This window comes from Neolamprologus brichardi, chromosome 14 (assembly GCF_056152115.1).
Source record: "Neolamprologus brichardi isolate AB-2024 chromosome 14, ASM5615211v1, whole genome shotgun sequence".
Taxonomy (NCBI): Eukaryota; Metazoa; Chordata; class Actinopteri; order Cichliformes; family Cichlidae; genus Neolamprologus; species Neolamprologus brichardi.
The window spans coordinates 19,319,415-19,336,124 of record NC_142117.1 but is presented as its reverse complement, the minus strand read 5'-3'; the positions used below and the strand labels follow the sequence as shown (position 1 = coordinate 19,336,124).

Sequence of the window (16,710 nt, the reverse complement as noted above, 5' to 3'; positions counted from 1 at the left end):
AAAGGGTAGAATTGAGTTTCAGAGTGCCACGCACACTCAGCTGTAAACACAACGCAAACGCACAAAAGAGGACGAAAGAGAGAAAAGATGAAACGCTCAATAAAGTTTTTTCTTTATGTCTCTGTAACAACCTGTATATAATTGAATATTTCAAAGAGGAGACTAGAAAGATCAAAAATAAACAAGTTTCCATGTGTCCAAGAAAAGTAGATGTGCAAAGAGAGAGAACGATGGAGTTTTTTGTCACTGCATCTTTCACAGCACCTGGTGTGGGAGGCTGAGGGTCTCAGCCAGCTTGCTGATCTGACCCAGCGTGCTGAGATCCTCATCTAACCGGCCAATCATCTTCTGGATACTGTCCTTATTTGTTGCCTGCGTGGAGCCTGGAAAAGGGTGAAAAATAAACAGCAAAAAGCAAATTCCACATTACTTCTCCAGGTGATTTTATATAACAAAGTACCAAACAACAAAATTATTTTGGTTCTTTGTGTGTTTCGGTGGTAGATATGACTTAAAGATCCATGTTCTACACAAACTGCAGCATAAGAGTCTTACTTTTCACCACCTCCACATCCTCCAGGGGAAGTTTCCACAAAAACTTGTATTTACTTGAAGTATCAATCACGCTGGCAGCAGAGTATCTGAGGAGGGATGAAGGGAAAAACAGGAAAGATGTAATCGAGAAAAAAAAAGTGAACATCTGGTGTACATATTGTTTAACACCAGGGGGCAGTATGGTTTAGAAACTGTGCTCTGACGGCCTGTGTGCATTACATACAGGCTCATGGAGCTGCGCCTTAATGAGCCAGACTTCCTCTTGAGAGTGGTGCAGATGATCAGATCACTGAAGAGGAAGAGGGAACGATCCTTCTTTCCACCCACTGTCTTCTACAGAGAGACAGGAACACAAGTACAGGGTTAGAAGAATGTAACCTTCACAAGAGGATCACACCTTATAATATAATACAGCTTTATAATATAATTCCAGGAGTGTTTCTTACCGCCTCCATGACTATTTCTTGTCTCAAGAACTTCCTCTGGGGGTTTAGAATCTGAGACAAACACACATATAAGGAGGTTATTGTTTTATTTTATTGTTTTTATTGTTTATGCTGGGTGAAAGCGGCTTTAGAAAAAATACAACGCTCAGACAACAAAGCTAAAATCAGCAGAGGTAAGCAAATGTCTCACGTGCTCGACTCCTTCTATGTGTGCCTCAATCTCCTGGATGACCCTGGCTTCCCTCTCTGCCTCCTCAGCAGAGCGTCTTCCTTTATTGATCTTCTCCGCCAGTCGTTTAATGTCCCTCTGGGCGTCCAGTAAGTACGGGTGGTCTGGGTGATCCTCTGGAGTGTGCTTGAGCAAATCCTTGAACAAACAACAACACATTCATCTCCGTTTAAGTGGGCTTTCCATCACTAAACAGTCTGAGTAACTTTCACAGCAGGCTCATAGTTCGATTTTGAAATCACCCACCTTAACTAGCAGCTCGTATCGAGGAATCCTCTGCACCGGCTTGATCATCAGATCACCCAGAGCCTGCTTCTCCTTGTTCTCACGCATGTTTTGCTGTTAGATTGAAAGAAGGGGGGGAATGAAGACAAAGTGGATGATATAAGAACCACCAGTATCTGTGGCTCTACAGCTGGCTCAATCCTGTAATTCACATCTCTACCACAAGATGGTGAAGTGGTTCCACAGCAGCTGCTCCTGCTGTCAACCGGCCAGTGCTACCTAGCCTGACCTGTCCCCCCAATGTGATGTTTGTGTATTGTATGTATGGTCGGCAAGGTATCATCTATCTGAATTGCCCCTTAGGTATAAATAAAGTCTCTCTGACTCTGACCCTGCCTGCCATGAAGCTGGATGATGGTTATAAAATAGAAAAAAAAATGAGAACACTGAAAGCAACACATAACTTAAAGCTTGAAGCTACATTTTTGTCACTAACAAAAAGCTGGTAGTGGACAAGCTTGCATCGTTACTATGTATAAAATACGTTTTTTTAATCCAACACTCACCTCGAGAAACTTGTGAAACGCTGGCTTGGCCTCCTTGGCAATCCTCACAGCATCTTTAGCATTGAGGAAGTTGTCAATGTATGCAGAGTACATGTTAGCTAGTGCTTCTTTGGAGAACTAGAGAGAGAGGAAAAAGAGGACATTTCAGTAAGTTTGTGCACTGAGACTGAGGGCTTACTTGTGGTTCCTGGAGTATTTAAAAGTGGAATAAGAGGCAGAGCCTTCAGCTTTCAGCTCCTAGTTTGGATTCAGGAGACAGACACCTTCTCTACTTTTAAGATTAGACTTAAAAATGTCTTTTTTGATAAAGCTTATAGTTAGGGCTGGATCAGGTGACCCTGAATCCTGCAATAGGTCTAAGCTGCTGGGGGCTTCCCACAATGCACTGAGCCCTGCTGGTTCAATAAAGGTTCATATAATTTCTGGGGTTTTATCTCTATTATTAAAGGGTCTTCTTCTTACAATATAAAGCAGCTTGAGGCGACTGTTGTGGTGATTGTTGTGAAACACAGACACCACAGTCTTGTTCAATTTCTTGCAAAGCAAAACATAAAATTCCAGTATAAACCAGCTACACTTAAGAGGTTTAAATAATCAGGGAAGACAACAACAGAACAAATGGCATATAAGATTAAACTATTTTACTATTTTAATTCCTAAGCCACACAAAGAAGCCTTCACGTTAGTGGATTTCCCCTTGATTTAACTGGCACTAAAGAAAAGGAATAAAAGAAGAAGAAATCTGAGGATGCAGTCCTCTCTGTCTCACAACAGAGCGCAGATTGAGATGAATCACCCTGACCTGCTTTCTTTTCACAAATAAAAGGGTAGAAGACAAAGCAGTCGGGGACACGAGCAGAGAGAGAACCACAATGTGGTGCTGTATTTAGCGTCACTGAGTCATCATTTTTCTGCCCTTTGATGAAATGGACTGACTTCCGGTTTCCCTATCCTTATCATCCGCCTCTCAGTAACAAAAGTCCGACAAATAAAATCTGAGCAGGATGAGCAAGATTAATTACACGGGGAGAAACAAATGGAAGAAAGATTAAGAATAAAATCTGGTGAAACTTTGTTTCCTTACCCTGTAAATACACTGAATGTGTTAACCTTTGAACATTAGACCACCCCCAAAATCCCCAACTGATATTTGCACCCATAATGATGTAATGACGATTAAATTATTCAGTAAAACCTTTGGCTGAATGTGCATATATTATATTCTAAAAACAAAAAGTAAAAAAATACAGTTATGAAAACATGAATCTACTTTTTATCAAACTGTCGTGTCAGTGTTGTGCCTGATAAGGTCATTGTTTACTATTATTGTAGTATTTATTTCCTGTGCGTCTCCGCTGTTTGTTTGCGATTAGCATGGGATCACTGTAACGTCCGGGATTTTATGGACTGACAAAATGAACTTCGAACCCCTGCTGAGTTTTATCTTTCATAACAAATGCTCCCAGATGGCTGCGTAACAGACAGCAGTAAGGCCTGCACTTCATTGCAGGACTTACTGCATTAGAGTCTAATGTGTTTTGTTTAATAAATCCTATTCATCTTAACCTATCGTTATATTATACACAAAACATTTCATGTAAGATTCTTTTTCTAAAATCTATGAAACATAAACAACTTGGACAAACAAAGAGACAGAAAATATCATGCCCCGTGTGAGGCTCGAACTCACGACCTTCAGATTATGAGACTGACGCGCTGCCTACTGCGCCAACGAGGCCCGTAGAGTTTGTGACCGCTGCCGCTTTAAGAGCGGAAGAGAGGGCGGGAAAGGGTGGGGGAGGGGTCCTCATTCTGAGCGTTGCAACAGCTTTAGCTGGAAAGGCACACAGTTATTTTCAGTGTTATCTTTTTATTGCATTTCTTACACCGTCATTTTAAGGAACATCTACTCTAAACAGACAGGAAAAATTTATTAATGAGTTTATTTAATTTTGTGATTCATTTCTCAATCTGCTTTACTACTAAACATGCAGTTTGTTGTTAGGGGTTTTGATTATGGTCTGTAGTGACCTACTGAGGGAACAAATGCTGGCATTCGAGTACCTTCGGTGATGAATTTGTTTAGTGAAAATCTCTTAGCCTGGAATTAAAATCCTCTATCTTTATTCTTAGAAAACTCAAATCTGACATTTAGCCCAGCACTGAAGCTCTGGAGCACTTTTTTTTTCTTTGGGAGCCACACTTGGGTCATGGGAAGTTTTAAATGGGTCAACATGCGGTCACTGGAAAAACAAAATATGAAACTAGTGTTGCCAACTATAGACCATCTTTCAATAAAAACAGTTTCCCCTCACTCGAAGTTTGTTTATTCATTCAAGCTCACGTCTACAGGAAAGTAAATGTCGTATGAGTCATGTCTGCACAGATGCTTCATTTCTGCCCCTACTTTTGCAAATAATGGTGTCCACAGAAACACTGTACACACTATCTTTTTCATAAACATAAAGGTTTTACTTTACAGATGAAGAGGTATAACTTTTATTGGTTTCTTTGTTTTTTTTAAGTTGTGGACCAATTCTAACTAATTCAAAATTCAATGGGATAGTGTTATGGTTAAAACTGTAGGATGTTCCATGTCTTTCTCATGCACAGCTTTATTAGAACACGTGAAGGGATTTCTTGCTTACAGTCAAGATAAAGTTTTTGAATATGCTAAAATATAACAATCTTCCAATACAAAGGCAGTATTGGTACCAGGACCAAAACAGTAGAAGTCGACTAAAAAGTACTCGCCATTGGTAAATTGGGAAGCTTTTAAGTTTTCGTTAATGGGCATGTCCATGGCAGAATGATCATTCATCACAGGGTGTGAAATTGTTACAGCTCAAATGTACATTGTTCAGTCTGTCTCAACATGTCACATGTTTGAGATCTGACAGCTAATATGTCAGCATTTAGTCATGCTCATAGCACCACCTAGTGGCTACAGGACATTTCCACTAAGCAATAAATATCATCCCACGCACATAAAATTTTCACTGTGGGTTCCACACATGATACACCATGCACCATGACATATAATAAGTGTTCATTAATTAATGGCAGTTTCCTAGATAAAAGTTACAGTCTTAAAGCTGTTCGTGTTCATTGACGCCATTGTAGATTGCTAACTTAGGGTAGGCGGAGCTGCTCCAACTTCCTAAACGGGAAAGCTAAGTTGCGGGGGTGTTCCAGATTCAAATGCCAACCGAGAACTCCAAAAATCTGACTTTTGACTTATTCTGGAATACAGCATAAGTGGAGACCTCTAATGCCACCTAGTGTGCACAGGAAGTGACAAGTAACTTGTTTGTTCAACAGACAATTAGAGTAAAGGTAGCACACCGAAATGACTGCAGGAAACGCCTAATCTGCAGGACAACCCTGTGTGACGGCACACCTCAACGTGCACCAAGGTGTGAGGGCCATTTCCTCACTGTTGCAGTTTAAGCGAAAACTTTAAACTGAAGAAGCGACCTAATCTGAGGCTCATGCCACAAAACAAAATTGTGATGAAAGATTTGGGTGGGGCACAGTGAAGGTGTTCTGATGGTCCAACACTTTCTTAAGACCCAGTTGTGTGTTGATGATGGCCCAAATATCTTATATTCTCATCTGTTAAGAAGCTGCATGTGTGCTCTTTGACTTATTGCCATATCTGCTTACCGACTGGATAAGAAGGTGTCCAACGGTCTGCCTGTCGTGCCACTGGCTCACGCAGCCGGAGACCTGCTCCAGGAACTGTTCGTGGTGCTCCAGGATCTCTGGGATTTGGTAGAACATCTCGTCCACCAGCAGGGGGTCCACTATAGAGCCACTGTCCGGCTGTTTGAGAGGACGCATGTAGCCCTGAGGAGAGAATCACCAGCTGATGAACAAGCAGATCATATAAATATGTTTGACATAAACTAATAAGGTGTTTGTCTTTTTAAGAAAGTATTGCAATCGATTTTAGACTTTTTCATTGCACCAGTTACTTTATCAGCCAAAAACAATGAAGAGGAGACAACGCAAAGGAGGCCAGTTTAACTCATCAAATCCATTTAGGAGAGCTTATATCAAGCTTGCCTCTCAAAACCAGTGAACAATAAATCCAGTGGTAATCCCCCAGTTTATGTCTGTTAGTGTTACTGGCACAGTAACAATAGTAAGTGTGTTTTCTCAAACTGATGTCACGTTCTATAACAACGTGCCACTGCTCTCACACGTGATCAGTGGACTAATTAAAAATTTAAACAGTTGCCAAAGCATGACATAAATCTTTCCTCTCACCTCAGCGGGTAAACGTATGAACCCATTAAATCTCAGGTGAGCGATCTTATAAAATTGGCAGAGGCCTGCACTCTCCCAGCACCTGTCTATTTTTAATAACAAGTGTATAAAACTTCCAAGAAAGACAACATCTGTCGAGTGCCTGTTTTGATATGTAAAGTCTTAATTATAAACAGGAAAAAGTTTGCTGTGACAGAATTTACCCTTGTAAACCTGTTAGTTGAACCTTGCCAGAGTATAAACACCAAGACCGGTGTTTCCCAGAAGCCACACGTATAAAAAAAACAACTGCAGTCTTACTGCTTGTAATAATTGTGTTTAAAAAAAAAATCAACTTCTTATTACTGTGTTCCACTTTTAGTCTGCATATATGTTTATCAAAATGCAGTGGATGCCATAAATACGACCGGGGACAAGTGCATGTCTGCTGTCCGGGACCCTTTTTAAAGGAGGCAAATGTAAATGCTATCAATATCAAAACAGGCTTTCTATCCAAGCAGGCTGTTTCATCATAGTCTGCAATTTTGTCAGGTGTGCAGTAGATTTAGAGCAAAAACTGTTCATGTCAGGGGTGTCAAACATAAGGCACGGGGCCCAGAATCAGCCCGGTAAGGACAACAATCCATCCCACTAGATGGCCTTGTGAAAGTGTGAAGTACGACATAAATTTTGGACCTTTAATTGCATTTTCACACATTGTAGAGCTGATAAAGATCTCCCCCCATGGCCATTCATGTCACACCAACGTAACTGAGTAAAAGATAATTAAATGATAGAAAACTTTCTGTTTTTTTACTATGTACTATAGAAACGTCTTCTTTTGCACCATCTGTACACAGTAAAATAAAGAAATACACAAATAAATAAACAAAATAGGACATTATCTTTGAATTAACAAACAAAAGTTCACTTTATAATTGCAGGACAGTCTGTCCAACAAGCCACTAGAACATTTTCTGTAATTTTACACATTTATTTCTTACAATTTAAGCCCTAAGATTCGCGCTAAAAGAGTTCTTTCATTTTATACAAAATATGTGTTTACAAGAATTTTGCAGCTGTATGCTTAAAGCTGCTGAAATCTTCATCTTCATGCACTTCAATGCAAAAGCGGTCTCTTTACTGCAAAAACAGCCACTGCTCAAAACAGCTGGCGTCTGGCAATTCATTCCTCACACCATGCCACCCGCATTATCTGATGAATGAAAGCTGCATTCACAAATAAGCAAAAACACCAAGAGAAAGACAAAAGATAAACGCGTTAATAAACACAAGTCAAACCTGCACATGTCTACACAGTATGCCTGGTTACGCCATACCCTGATATCTCAATCTTGGATCGAGGCTGATATGAGCAGACATTTCATGAACACTGTGGCCAGTACGGGGTAAACGCAGAATAAACACAGTCGACACAGACGGCACATTAGCAAACTGATTAAACTGGGTTTTGCCATCACATGTTGTCTTCACTTTGTCCTTTGTCCTTATTCTGTGTAGATCACACAGTTTTGCTTTCGACAAGCTCGACTCAGACGCACTCAAACTCAGAGACGCTCCCACTGTGATCGCATTAATGGAGTTTCCAAATTTCAAAGTTTAACTCTTAAATGAACTCAGACAGATTCAACCCTATTGCTCCCAAATTTGCAAAGTCCGCTAAGCTGTGAATGCTGCACTGACGAACTGCATGACACATTTCACTTTTAATTCAATCTCCTGGTTAAAACATCTGTACTAAAGAAAGCTGGTCGACTTCCTTTATCCATTTTTCTTCGAGTTTCGACGAACTCTTTCTTCTCTGTATTTAGATAGTCTCAGGTACAGTATGGCAGCAGTGAAGTGGGAAGACAGACATGCACATTGATGGAAAAACTCCAGAATCAACTTAAATGAACTGTGTGGCAACATTTGTCTTTGTGACATGGCCCAGTTACACCATTAGCCACCATTACACCATTACTATATCCATGTTAATTTAATTTCTCCTTTGTGTGTCCAACATGTACATTTCAAACCTGTGTTTTTGTATATTTTGCTTTAAATAAGGCCTAAAATCTTTAAGCCAGATAAAAACCCAAATAGTATTTAATCACATAGGTAACACATGCATATACTGTACAACTGTACTGCAGAGAATAAATGTTTTGGGTCTTTTTGGGCTAAATGTGAATCGGGGTACAACAGACCTGTTCTATAATGTGTGTCATTGTATGTGCAGCTCAGCTGCTTTTGAGGCAGACAATCACCAAGAACAAGACAGAAACAAGACAGACAGGCCAGTCCAAAAAAAGACCAAAAAAGTGTCTTTGAAAATCTTGTTGATGTCAGAAGACATCGGCCAGACTGTTTCAAGATGACAAGAAGGACACAGTAACTCAAATAACCACTGGTTACAACCAAGATATGGAGAAAAACACCTCTGATCCTGCAGATGGGCAGCAGCAGTAGAAGACCACACTGTCAGCTGAGAACAGGAATTCACTCAATGGTAGGGTTAGAAATTGGTATAAACAACATGAAGGGATGTCTACGTCCTACCTTGTAAAGGTTCAGGCTGGTGCTGATGGTGTAATGGTGTGGTGGATATTTTCCAGCCACACTTTGGTGTCCTGAGCATCATTAAAAAGCAACAGCATACATGAGTATTGCTACTGACCATGCAACCAGGAAAATGAGCATAATGGCCCTCTCTTAAAAGACTAGGTGTAAACTGTTTAGACTGTTAAAACCACTGTTATTAGTTCAGCTTTACTAAACACAAAGTACTTTCTGATTCAAAATCATCTTAGTTATATGGCAAAAGCTTGTATTATTCACAGAGCGCTTCACCAAAAGTCCCTCAACAGAAACCCAAAAGAGTCCGATTTCAACTTTGGATAGCGCTGCTTAGGAGCCGTCTCAGCCGAACTAAATCTGACACGCTCCGTCAAGGATCTGCACTTATACACCAGTCACCGTGGTAACATTTACTTTCCCTGTGTCGTCATGGGAACACGGCCTGGGTTTATTCACTTTGTGGCCACACATACGCGCAGAAACACACACACACACAGTCAAAGTCAGCGTGTGCGCATGTGAGCGAACATTTTGTAAAAATGCAGACGCATGCTTACTGTACACCCACACACAGCGAACAGTGACAGGTTACACAACAGGGTGATCACAGGGTGCCAAAGTGAGTGTGTGCATGTTTGGGAACGTGTTAACCAGACAGAGGGATGTGGCTAAGATTTGGGGTAAAGGTTAGTCAGCTATTAGAGCACAGACAGGTGTAGGATACAGAAGTGTGGGTGTGGGTGGCAGATAATGCTGATGACAGTGGGAAGTGACGGGGTTAACAGATTAGCCTGGCAGGATGAATGAGAATAAGTGGATTACATAACATCCACAGTTATTCAGTATTCATGTCCTCAGCAATCTGTATTTTTTAGTTATTCTGCGTGTCTGCCTGCGAATACGACTCATTTATAACAAGAGATACGTAAGAGAGCATGTGAAGTTATGTGTGTGTGTGTGTTACATTACCTGAATAAGAGTACGCAGTGACTCCACATATGACTGCTCTGTGTCTAAGAGGGTCATCATGACATGCTTCCTCATATCCTGTGAAGACAGAAGAATAAGAAAAAAATATAAGGTCACTTAATGTTTGTAGGGTCATCCAGGTCATATCTAATGCTCCTTTATGTCATGGACAAACCACATAATATACAAACAGAAGCACATGCAATGCTGTAAAAATATCACGGTGGTGTTTTATGCTCACCTGCCCATGCGATTGCAGATGGAAAATAGCTATTAGCTAAATCTAAGACAATAAAATGCATTCTCCTAATTTTTTTGTACAGAGTCCCTTTTAAGTAAAAATAAACTAGAATTCAAAAGGTATGTCAAGTATGTCAAGTGTGTACCAGGTACAGCAAATACAACTGAATCTTGACATGGAGGATCAGAAAGCACTGTGAGCTTTTAAAGGCCGTGTAAAGCCTAAAAACACTAAATACGTTTGGTTTACTTGGAAATTCTACACAGGATACAAAATTTGATATGGGGTAAATCTGAGCAGAGTGTATGTTTACTCTTCAGAAAGTTAAGGCTTACATTTTTAATCAGTAAATACAGAGGTGGAAAATGACAAAGAATGTCAAATGCAAAAAGAACACATACACTGCTGGGCCAAAAAAAACAAGAACTCCACCTAGATTTAAGTAAGCTTATCATAGAGTGATTCATATGTTATGTCTGGCAACAAGTTATTCAACCTCAACTGATGCAGCGAGAAGCTTCTCATGCTGGAAAACATGCCCTGCAGTGGTGGAATAATGTTCCTCAGTTTCAGACTGGTCAACAAGTTTGCCGAAACTGCTAAAACTAGGCTGAAGACCGTCCAATGCACTATTAAAACCTGGACAGATAGTCGTGAGCCTTGTTCAAGGAAGAAACGTAGTCAGGAAAAAAAAATCCTGATCCTTTCACCAATTGGTGAAATTAAATCACTGAAAAAGCTGTTCAGCCTTAAGAGAACCACTTATCAGTGAGGATAATTGGGGGGGAAACAAGCCTTCAATTCGCTAGGAAGAAGAAAGGTTGGACTTTGGATCAGTGGAAAAAGATTATGAGGTCTGATTAGTTCAGATTTTCCCTCTTACAGAGTGATGGGCTCATCCGGGTTAGTAAAGACGCGGATGAAATAAGGCACCCATCGTGCCTAGTGCCTACCATACTGAAGCAACCGCTCAAGGGGAGCTTGAGCGGTTGCTTCAGTAGAGCAGATCTAGATTGTTGCGAGATTGGTTAAGCTTATCGAAACATTATCAAAGCTTAAAGAAATATTTGAATCCATATATATATGGTCTGCTGTGAAACCTCTTATGAACATCTTATTCACATTTCTTTCTTTCTGATCCTCTGAAAGTTCACGCTTCAAAAGTAGTCCCTGAACCAGCGAGGTCAGAGCTGCTGCACTCAAACTCCGCAATGATCCTCGAAAGCAGAACAACACGGGCACAAAGAAAGCAAGTGAGCTCTGTTTTGTCAAGCAAAGAAAAAGCATTTTAATAGGAAATGAATATTTAATGTTGTTGACATTTAAAGCAGGAGACTCCCAGCAGTCTGTAAAGTAAAAGCTCCCAAGACAGCAGGATGGATTATGACCAAGCAAGAGAAATATCACTCAGCCTGTAAGTCATATTGTAATAAATATCATCATTTTTCAGTGCTGATGTGCGCCATCGTCAAAAATATCCACAAACAAAAACAACCAGCGGTTCTTTTTGTGCTTCGATAATGGACCTTTTGTCTTTCTGGCATTTTAAATCTACATTTTCTTTCTCTGCACGCCTTCTCTCCAACAACGCCGACGCAACACTTAAACTGAAATCGCAATCACTGTCGTTGTCCTAGGTTTATGTGATTTCACTTATCTGTTACTCTCAAGAAGTAAATAGAAACCTCAGTGGCAGGAGCTCTATATTTTTTAAGCTTTTCCATTGAAATATTATATCTCCATGGTCAGGCGTCACCGGGGCTAGGAAGTCCACGCAAGCACGGCTCGTTCATGCTATAATGGCTCGTGCTGAAAAGCAGTTCATGTGACACCGAAATCAGCGATTCCCATCATTCCCAAAGTTTCTCTTATTACTTGTGAAAAGCTGTTTGTGTGTGAAGGAGAAGGACAGATGGACAGGTGGAAGGACAACATGGGGAGATTAAGGCTCAGGGAGCATGTGCTTTATCCAGGGTCTCGGGAGACACTCCCAAAATATTCTGGTAACCAACACGGCTTATAAATATCATACAGAGCCACAGGCATAGCCCTATGGTGCATATATAACCACAATGGCTCTTTCCCCCTCTTTCTCTCTCTATTTCCCACACACACACACACACACACACACACAATGGCCACAAAAAATACACAAAGGAGGCTTTTCCCCCCCTTCCCCTGCTCCGCTCTGCCAGCACCGCTGTGTCCTATAAATAACCGTAACAATAACTTCCCAGAAAGGTTATGTTTAGCGTTTGGCATCTAAGGAGACCCCAGGGGCGCTGTGGGGCACCACCGGAGAGTGAAAGGTGGCGTGTGGATGGATGGAGGAATGTGTATAGAAGTGTGTGTGTGTGTGTGTGTGTGTGTGTGTGTGTGTGTGTGTGTGTGTGTGTGTGTGTGTGTGTGTGTGTGTGAAGAACAGAGTGATCGTAAGTGAAAGATTTGCCCTCTTAAATAAGGAAACAGCAGTGAAAGTTAGTCGCCAGTGACACTTCTCTGTAAATCAGCTCAACAGCTCCTTCTGTCCAAATCTACTCACCCCTGACAAACAAACACAAACACAATCGAGTTGGGGAGCATAGATACAGGATTAAACAAAGCTAAAGAGGGACGCAAACAACAACATAGTAATCATCCATTTATAGTCCTTAATTACCCCCTAAGTAGCTGTGGTTTGGTCCCCTGTTATGGTCCACAGAAGCACAGAAGCAACACACACACTGATAATTATGTTAAAATGTTGATGGATCGACTGAAGGCCCAGATGTGTCTCTCAGGGTCTGCGTCAGGTCTTTGCTGGAAACTGGTTTCTCCCCCCACCCAGCAACTTCAGCTGCAGCTCCTCCACACAAGAGCACAGCTGTCCCTGCATGACTGTCTCGCACAAATGAAACCTCATTTACAGTAATCAACTTAACAAATGCGGATCCTCTTTCTTTCTCACAAAAAGCTTCATGGAAACGGCTTCTTCATGAGACTGGCTGTTTTCACTCCGGTTAATATACGCATTTCCTCACACTCAGGTGCAATGCCGCTGAATTAACTGCACTCTTACAAGAGCTGTCGAGTGAACAACGCTGCTGACCACTTGACCCCGACGAGAAAGAGACGGGGAAACAACGAGCGTTTGTGCGCGACAGTCAAGTTAAATATGAAGGGAGCTTCCCTGAGGACAGGAATGTTTCTCTGTCCGGCGCTGGTCGCTTTTATTAGATCACACATGGACACATCAGAACACAGTGAAATAATGCTAGGAATGCCAGTTTCATTTTGCTAGCGGGGTTACCATAGTAACCCCAGCTGAGAGGCTGATTGGTCAACGGGGCAGGCACAGTAGAGCTGAAGTCAAGACGCTCTGGGCTCAGGCGGTGTCAACCTTAAAAACAGAAAGCTGAATCCAGGATTAACAGCTTTCAGTCACATGAAAAGGAAGAGATGTTGAACACCCTACGACTGCAACACGACTTGTTTTCATTCTTCAAGCCGAATATTAGAACATTCCTCACAGGCGCTTTTATTTAATGAAACTTCCAAAATAAGTTCTAAGATGAGTTCTAGCCATGTAAACACCGAGATCCGGGAACAAGACATCATTCCGAGATCCGAACAAAACAGCCAAATAGGACATCAAATAAGCAGTCAGCCTAATTATCAAAATCACTGGACTTTGAGTTCAAATTACAGGTGCGAATGTGAGCAAACCCAACATGCTGGTAATAACCCATCTTTTTACAGGAAAGCGCAACTAGACAATAACTGCAGTAAGTATGATGTTGACCGATTATGTTGTTTTTTCTCCCCCCTATGATTATTTCTCAGTGAAATGTGGCTCTGTAATATTAACGCTCCAGGGAGTAGTAATCTGAAATTACCTTAAAAGAGGCAGATGGAAGAAGGAAAGCTGCCATAGTCTAATGAGTGAGGATGACTCCTTTCTACTCTATTATCACAGCTACAGGACTTGATCCATCATTAAGGTCAGAGATGAAACCTGGTGTTTTTGGGGATTTTTCCCTTTTGCAGCTCATCCTCTGTAAACACTAGAGACAGCTGTGTGGTAAAGTCCCAGTGGATCAGCAGTTTCTTAAACACAGACCAGCACCTTTCTTACGTTTCACCATGTCTACATGCCTAAATCAGTTGCTACCGCATGATTGGTTGACTTAGAATTTGCAGCTGAACAGGTGTACCTAAAAAAGTGGTGAGGGAGTGTCTATATAATCAAAATGTATGGAAAATAAAAAAAAAACATACAATTCTTTTTTCTACTAACCCCAGACTGGCTGTCAGACTGTAGCAGCCACACTGAGTCTGTACAGTCTAATTTGGGCTTTAGCTACATCACACGTTGGACTCACAGCCTCTGGCTGTTTGTGACCAGTGATGCCAACTCTAGCCCTGACACCTGAACCACTCTGAAATTCATCAAGCACAGGTGCAATAAATACTGGATATGTAATAATGTCCTTGTCAGCACAGAGATGGGGGCTTTTTTTAAGCGCAGAGAGACCAAACATGGCACAATAACCACCACAGTGTTCTCAGCTTTTTCATCAGGGAAAGAGAAAACCACTCCTATTACTGCTGTTATCTCATAAAACCTGCAAAGCACAAGCTGCTTTCATATCAGATCATCTGAGAAGAATTAACATTTTAGAAAGAAAAACATCTTCGCTGTTAATAATAAATAGATTCCATGATGTATGACTCAAAATGCCACACACACACACTCCGCCTCCTGTGATCACATAAAGCTGGCATGTATGAATTGGAGTACAAGCTGCTGCTCAATTATCTAATTTAAAGTATAAAAATAATTACTCATATAATATATAGTACCTCCTAAATTACATATCCTTTATAAGCCTGAGTCACCTGCTTCCACTGATCTCAACAACGATGCAGCTTTAACTACAAGCTATGAATTTGTGTAATTTAATCACCCTAAACTGGGATCTGCTCAGAAAGACGTCACAGTCTGCTCATTTGGGATGAAATTCACAGCACTAACAGGTTAAATGCCCAATTTTTCTCCTCTCGTACGCATATTCAGTGTCAGACATTGTGCTCAGTTAACAGTCTGGATGAATGTGTGTGTTTTTGTGAGTACAATATGTTCTCTTGTGTCCCTCTGTGAGCTCTGGTGCCTGAATAATGTGTGGGTACAGGGGGTCCGTAAAGCAAGTTTTTCTTCACAGCTCAAGCAAACACTGCAGCTCAACATTAAAGCCGCGGCTCACACATCCGACTTTGCCCGATGCTGTTCTGTTTGACTTGAAGTTATTTCGTGGGGGATTTCTATGGATCCAAATATCAACACTATCCCGATAAGATGGATATTTCGTTTATAGCCTATAGTGCATTTAGACAATAAAGTTTAGCGATAGGCGAATTTACGAACCAGGTTTCCGCTTGTGCTGCTTAATTTTTTCCGATAGTATTTTTCTCGGTTGCTTAAAAGTGTTGCACTAAATGAGAAAAACAGAATGCCACACGGTGTTTCGCTGTTAGGAACATAACTCCCATTTCCCAATATATCTCTTTAATTTAAAGTGTCATTTTTAGCCAGAAAGGACTGAAGTACCCAATTACTCTAAGTACCACAATTGAGTTCAGTTTTGTGTTATTGGGAAATTGTAAGTTCGCTTTTCTTTCTCTCTGTGGCCTCTTTTTATCCAACAAGAAAGAGATTTGCACATGTTATTATGGGACACAGCTGTAAAGAGTGCAGCTGCATACAGCTTTTCACAAAAGATTGCACACTGCCCTACAAGGTTATGTGTTGGTCTGTTTACTTTTTTTGTCTGTCTCCTAGTACACAGAATGGCCCAAAACCATACAAAGGGATTAAAAGAGGTTCTTAGTTGCTTAGGTGGAAGCATAGATTATAAACATGTATATATATAAAAAAAAAATAGAAATAGCCACACTGGTGTTACCGGCTGATGTTTGAGGACCTGTTTTGAAGTCTGTGTTGTTGGGCATTTTTGTTTTTTTATGAGAGGGTGGACAGCTAAGTCATCATGCTGTTATGTAGTAGAAAAACACCAAAACTGGAGCACAGGCTTGTTGGCGCGAGCATTAGCTAAAAAATTTGATAACTGCGTCGAATGCTGCTATCAGCCATCACTTATCATTCAAAGTGAGGATGACCTTAACAGTGATAACGTTTAGCTTTGGTATATTTTTATGGGTGAGTTGTTGTGTTTTTATGGTTGTCGTGAAGCAGTTTGTATTTATTAGAGCCTGGCAGATACAGGATTTGTAAGACTCGTACTGATAGCAATATTTGGGGACTTGAAACTGATATCTCACTAAACATTTGTTATGTGTAGTTAACTGATTCCTTAGTAAAATACAATGAGAATGCGGTTTAAAAATATTCTCGTTTTATTGTTTGATCAGCTACTTTTTGTATTTGTTCCGTTCCAAATGCGTGTTGCTGATGAAAGATGGTGCAAAATGACCTCCGGTTGATAAACTATGCAACATCAACACCCATAACATGGCTGAAGGGGGTTTCTCTCGTCTCTCCTTTTTTAATTTTCATATATTGGCAGGTATAAATGCAATACCAATAAATCTATAAATATTGGCAAATAGATAACATCAGCAGGGCTGACATATTGGTCGGCCTCTATTATT

At 40.8% G+C, this 16,710-nt stretch overlaps 1 protein-coding gene and 1 non-coding gene across 2 annotated transcripts in view; both read right to left on the bottom strand.

Moving 5' to 3' along the window:
* Nucleotides 1-16,710, bottom strand: part of arhgef17 (Rho guanine nucleotide exchange factor (GEF) 17) — a 65,784-nt gene that overhangs the window by 10,148 nt on the left and 38,926 nt on the right. The window contains exons 3-11 of the mRNA XM_006802066.3: nucleotides 9,822-9,899; nucleotides 5,688-5,870; nucleotides 2,022-2,138; nucleotides 1,477-1,569; nucleotides 1,192-1,368; nucleotides 1,002-1,052; nucleotides 779-888; nucleotides 556-641; nucleotides 265-383 (exon numbers count right to left, since the gene is read on the bottom strand). Of these exons, the coding sequence (XP_006802129.2) occupies nucleotides 265-383; nucleotides 556-641; nucleotides 779-888; nucleotides 1,002-1,052; nucleotides 1,192-1,368; nucleotides 1,477-1,569; nucleotides 2,022-2,138; nucleotides 5,688-5,870; nucleotides 9,822-9,899 (1,014 nt within the window). The remainder of the gene's footprint in view (nucleotides 1-264; nucleotides 384-555; nucleotides 642-778; nucleotides 889-1,001; nucleotides 1,053-1,191; nucleotides 1,369-1,476; nucleotides 1,570-2,021; nucleotides 2,139-5,687; nucleotides 5,871-9,821; nucleotides 9,900-16,710) is intronic.
* On the bottom strand, nucleotides 3,687-3,759 carry trnam-cau (transfer RNA methionine (anticodon CAU)). Its single transcript has one exon. It is a non-coding gene; the product is annotated as a tRNA-Met (tRNA).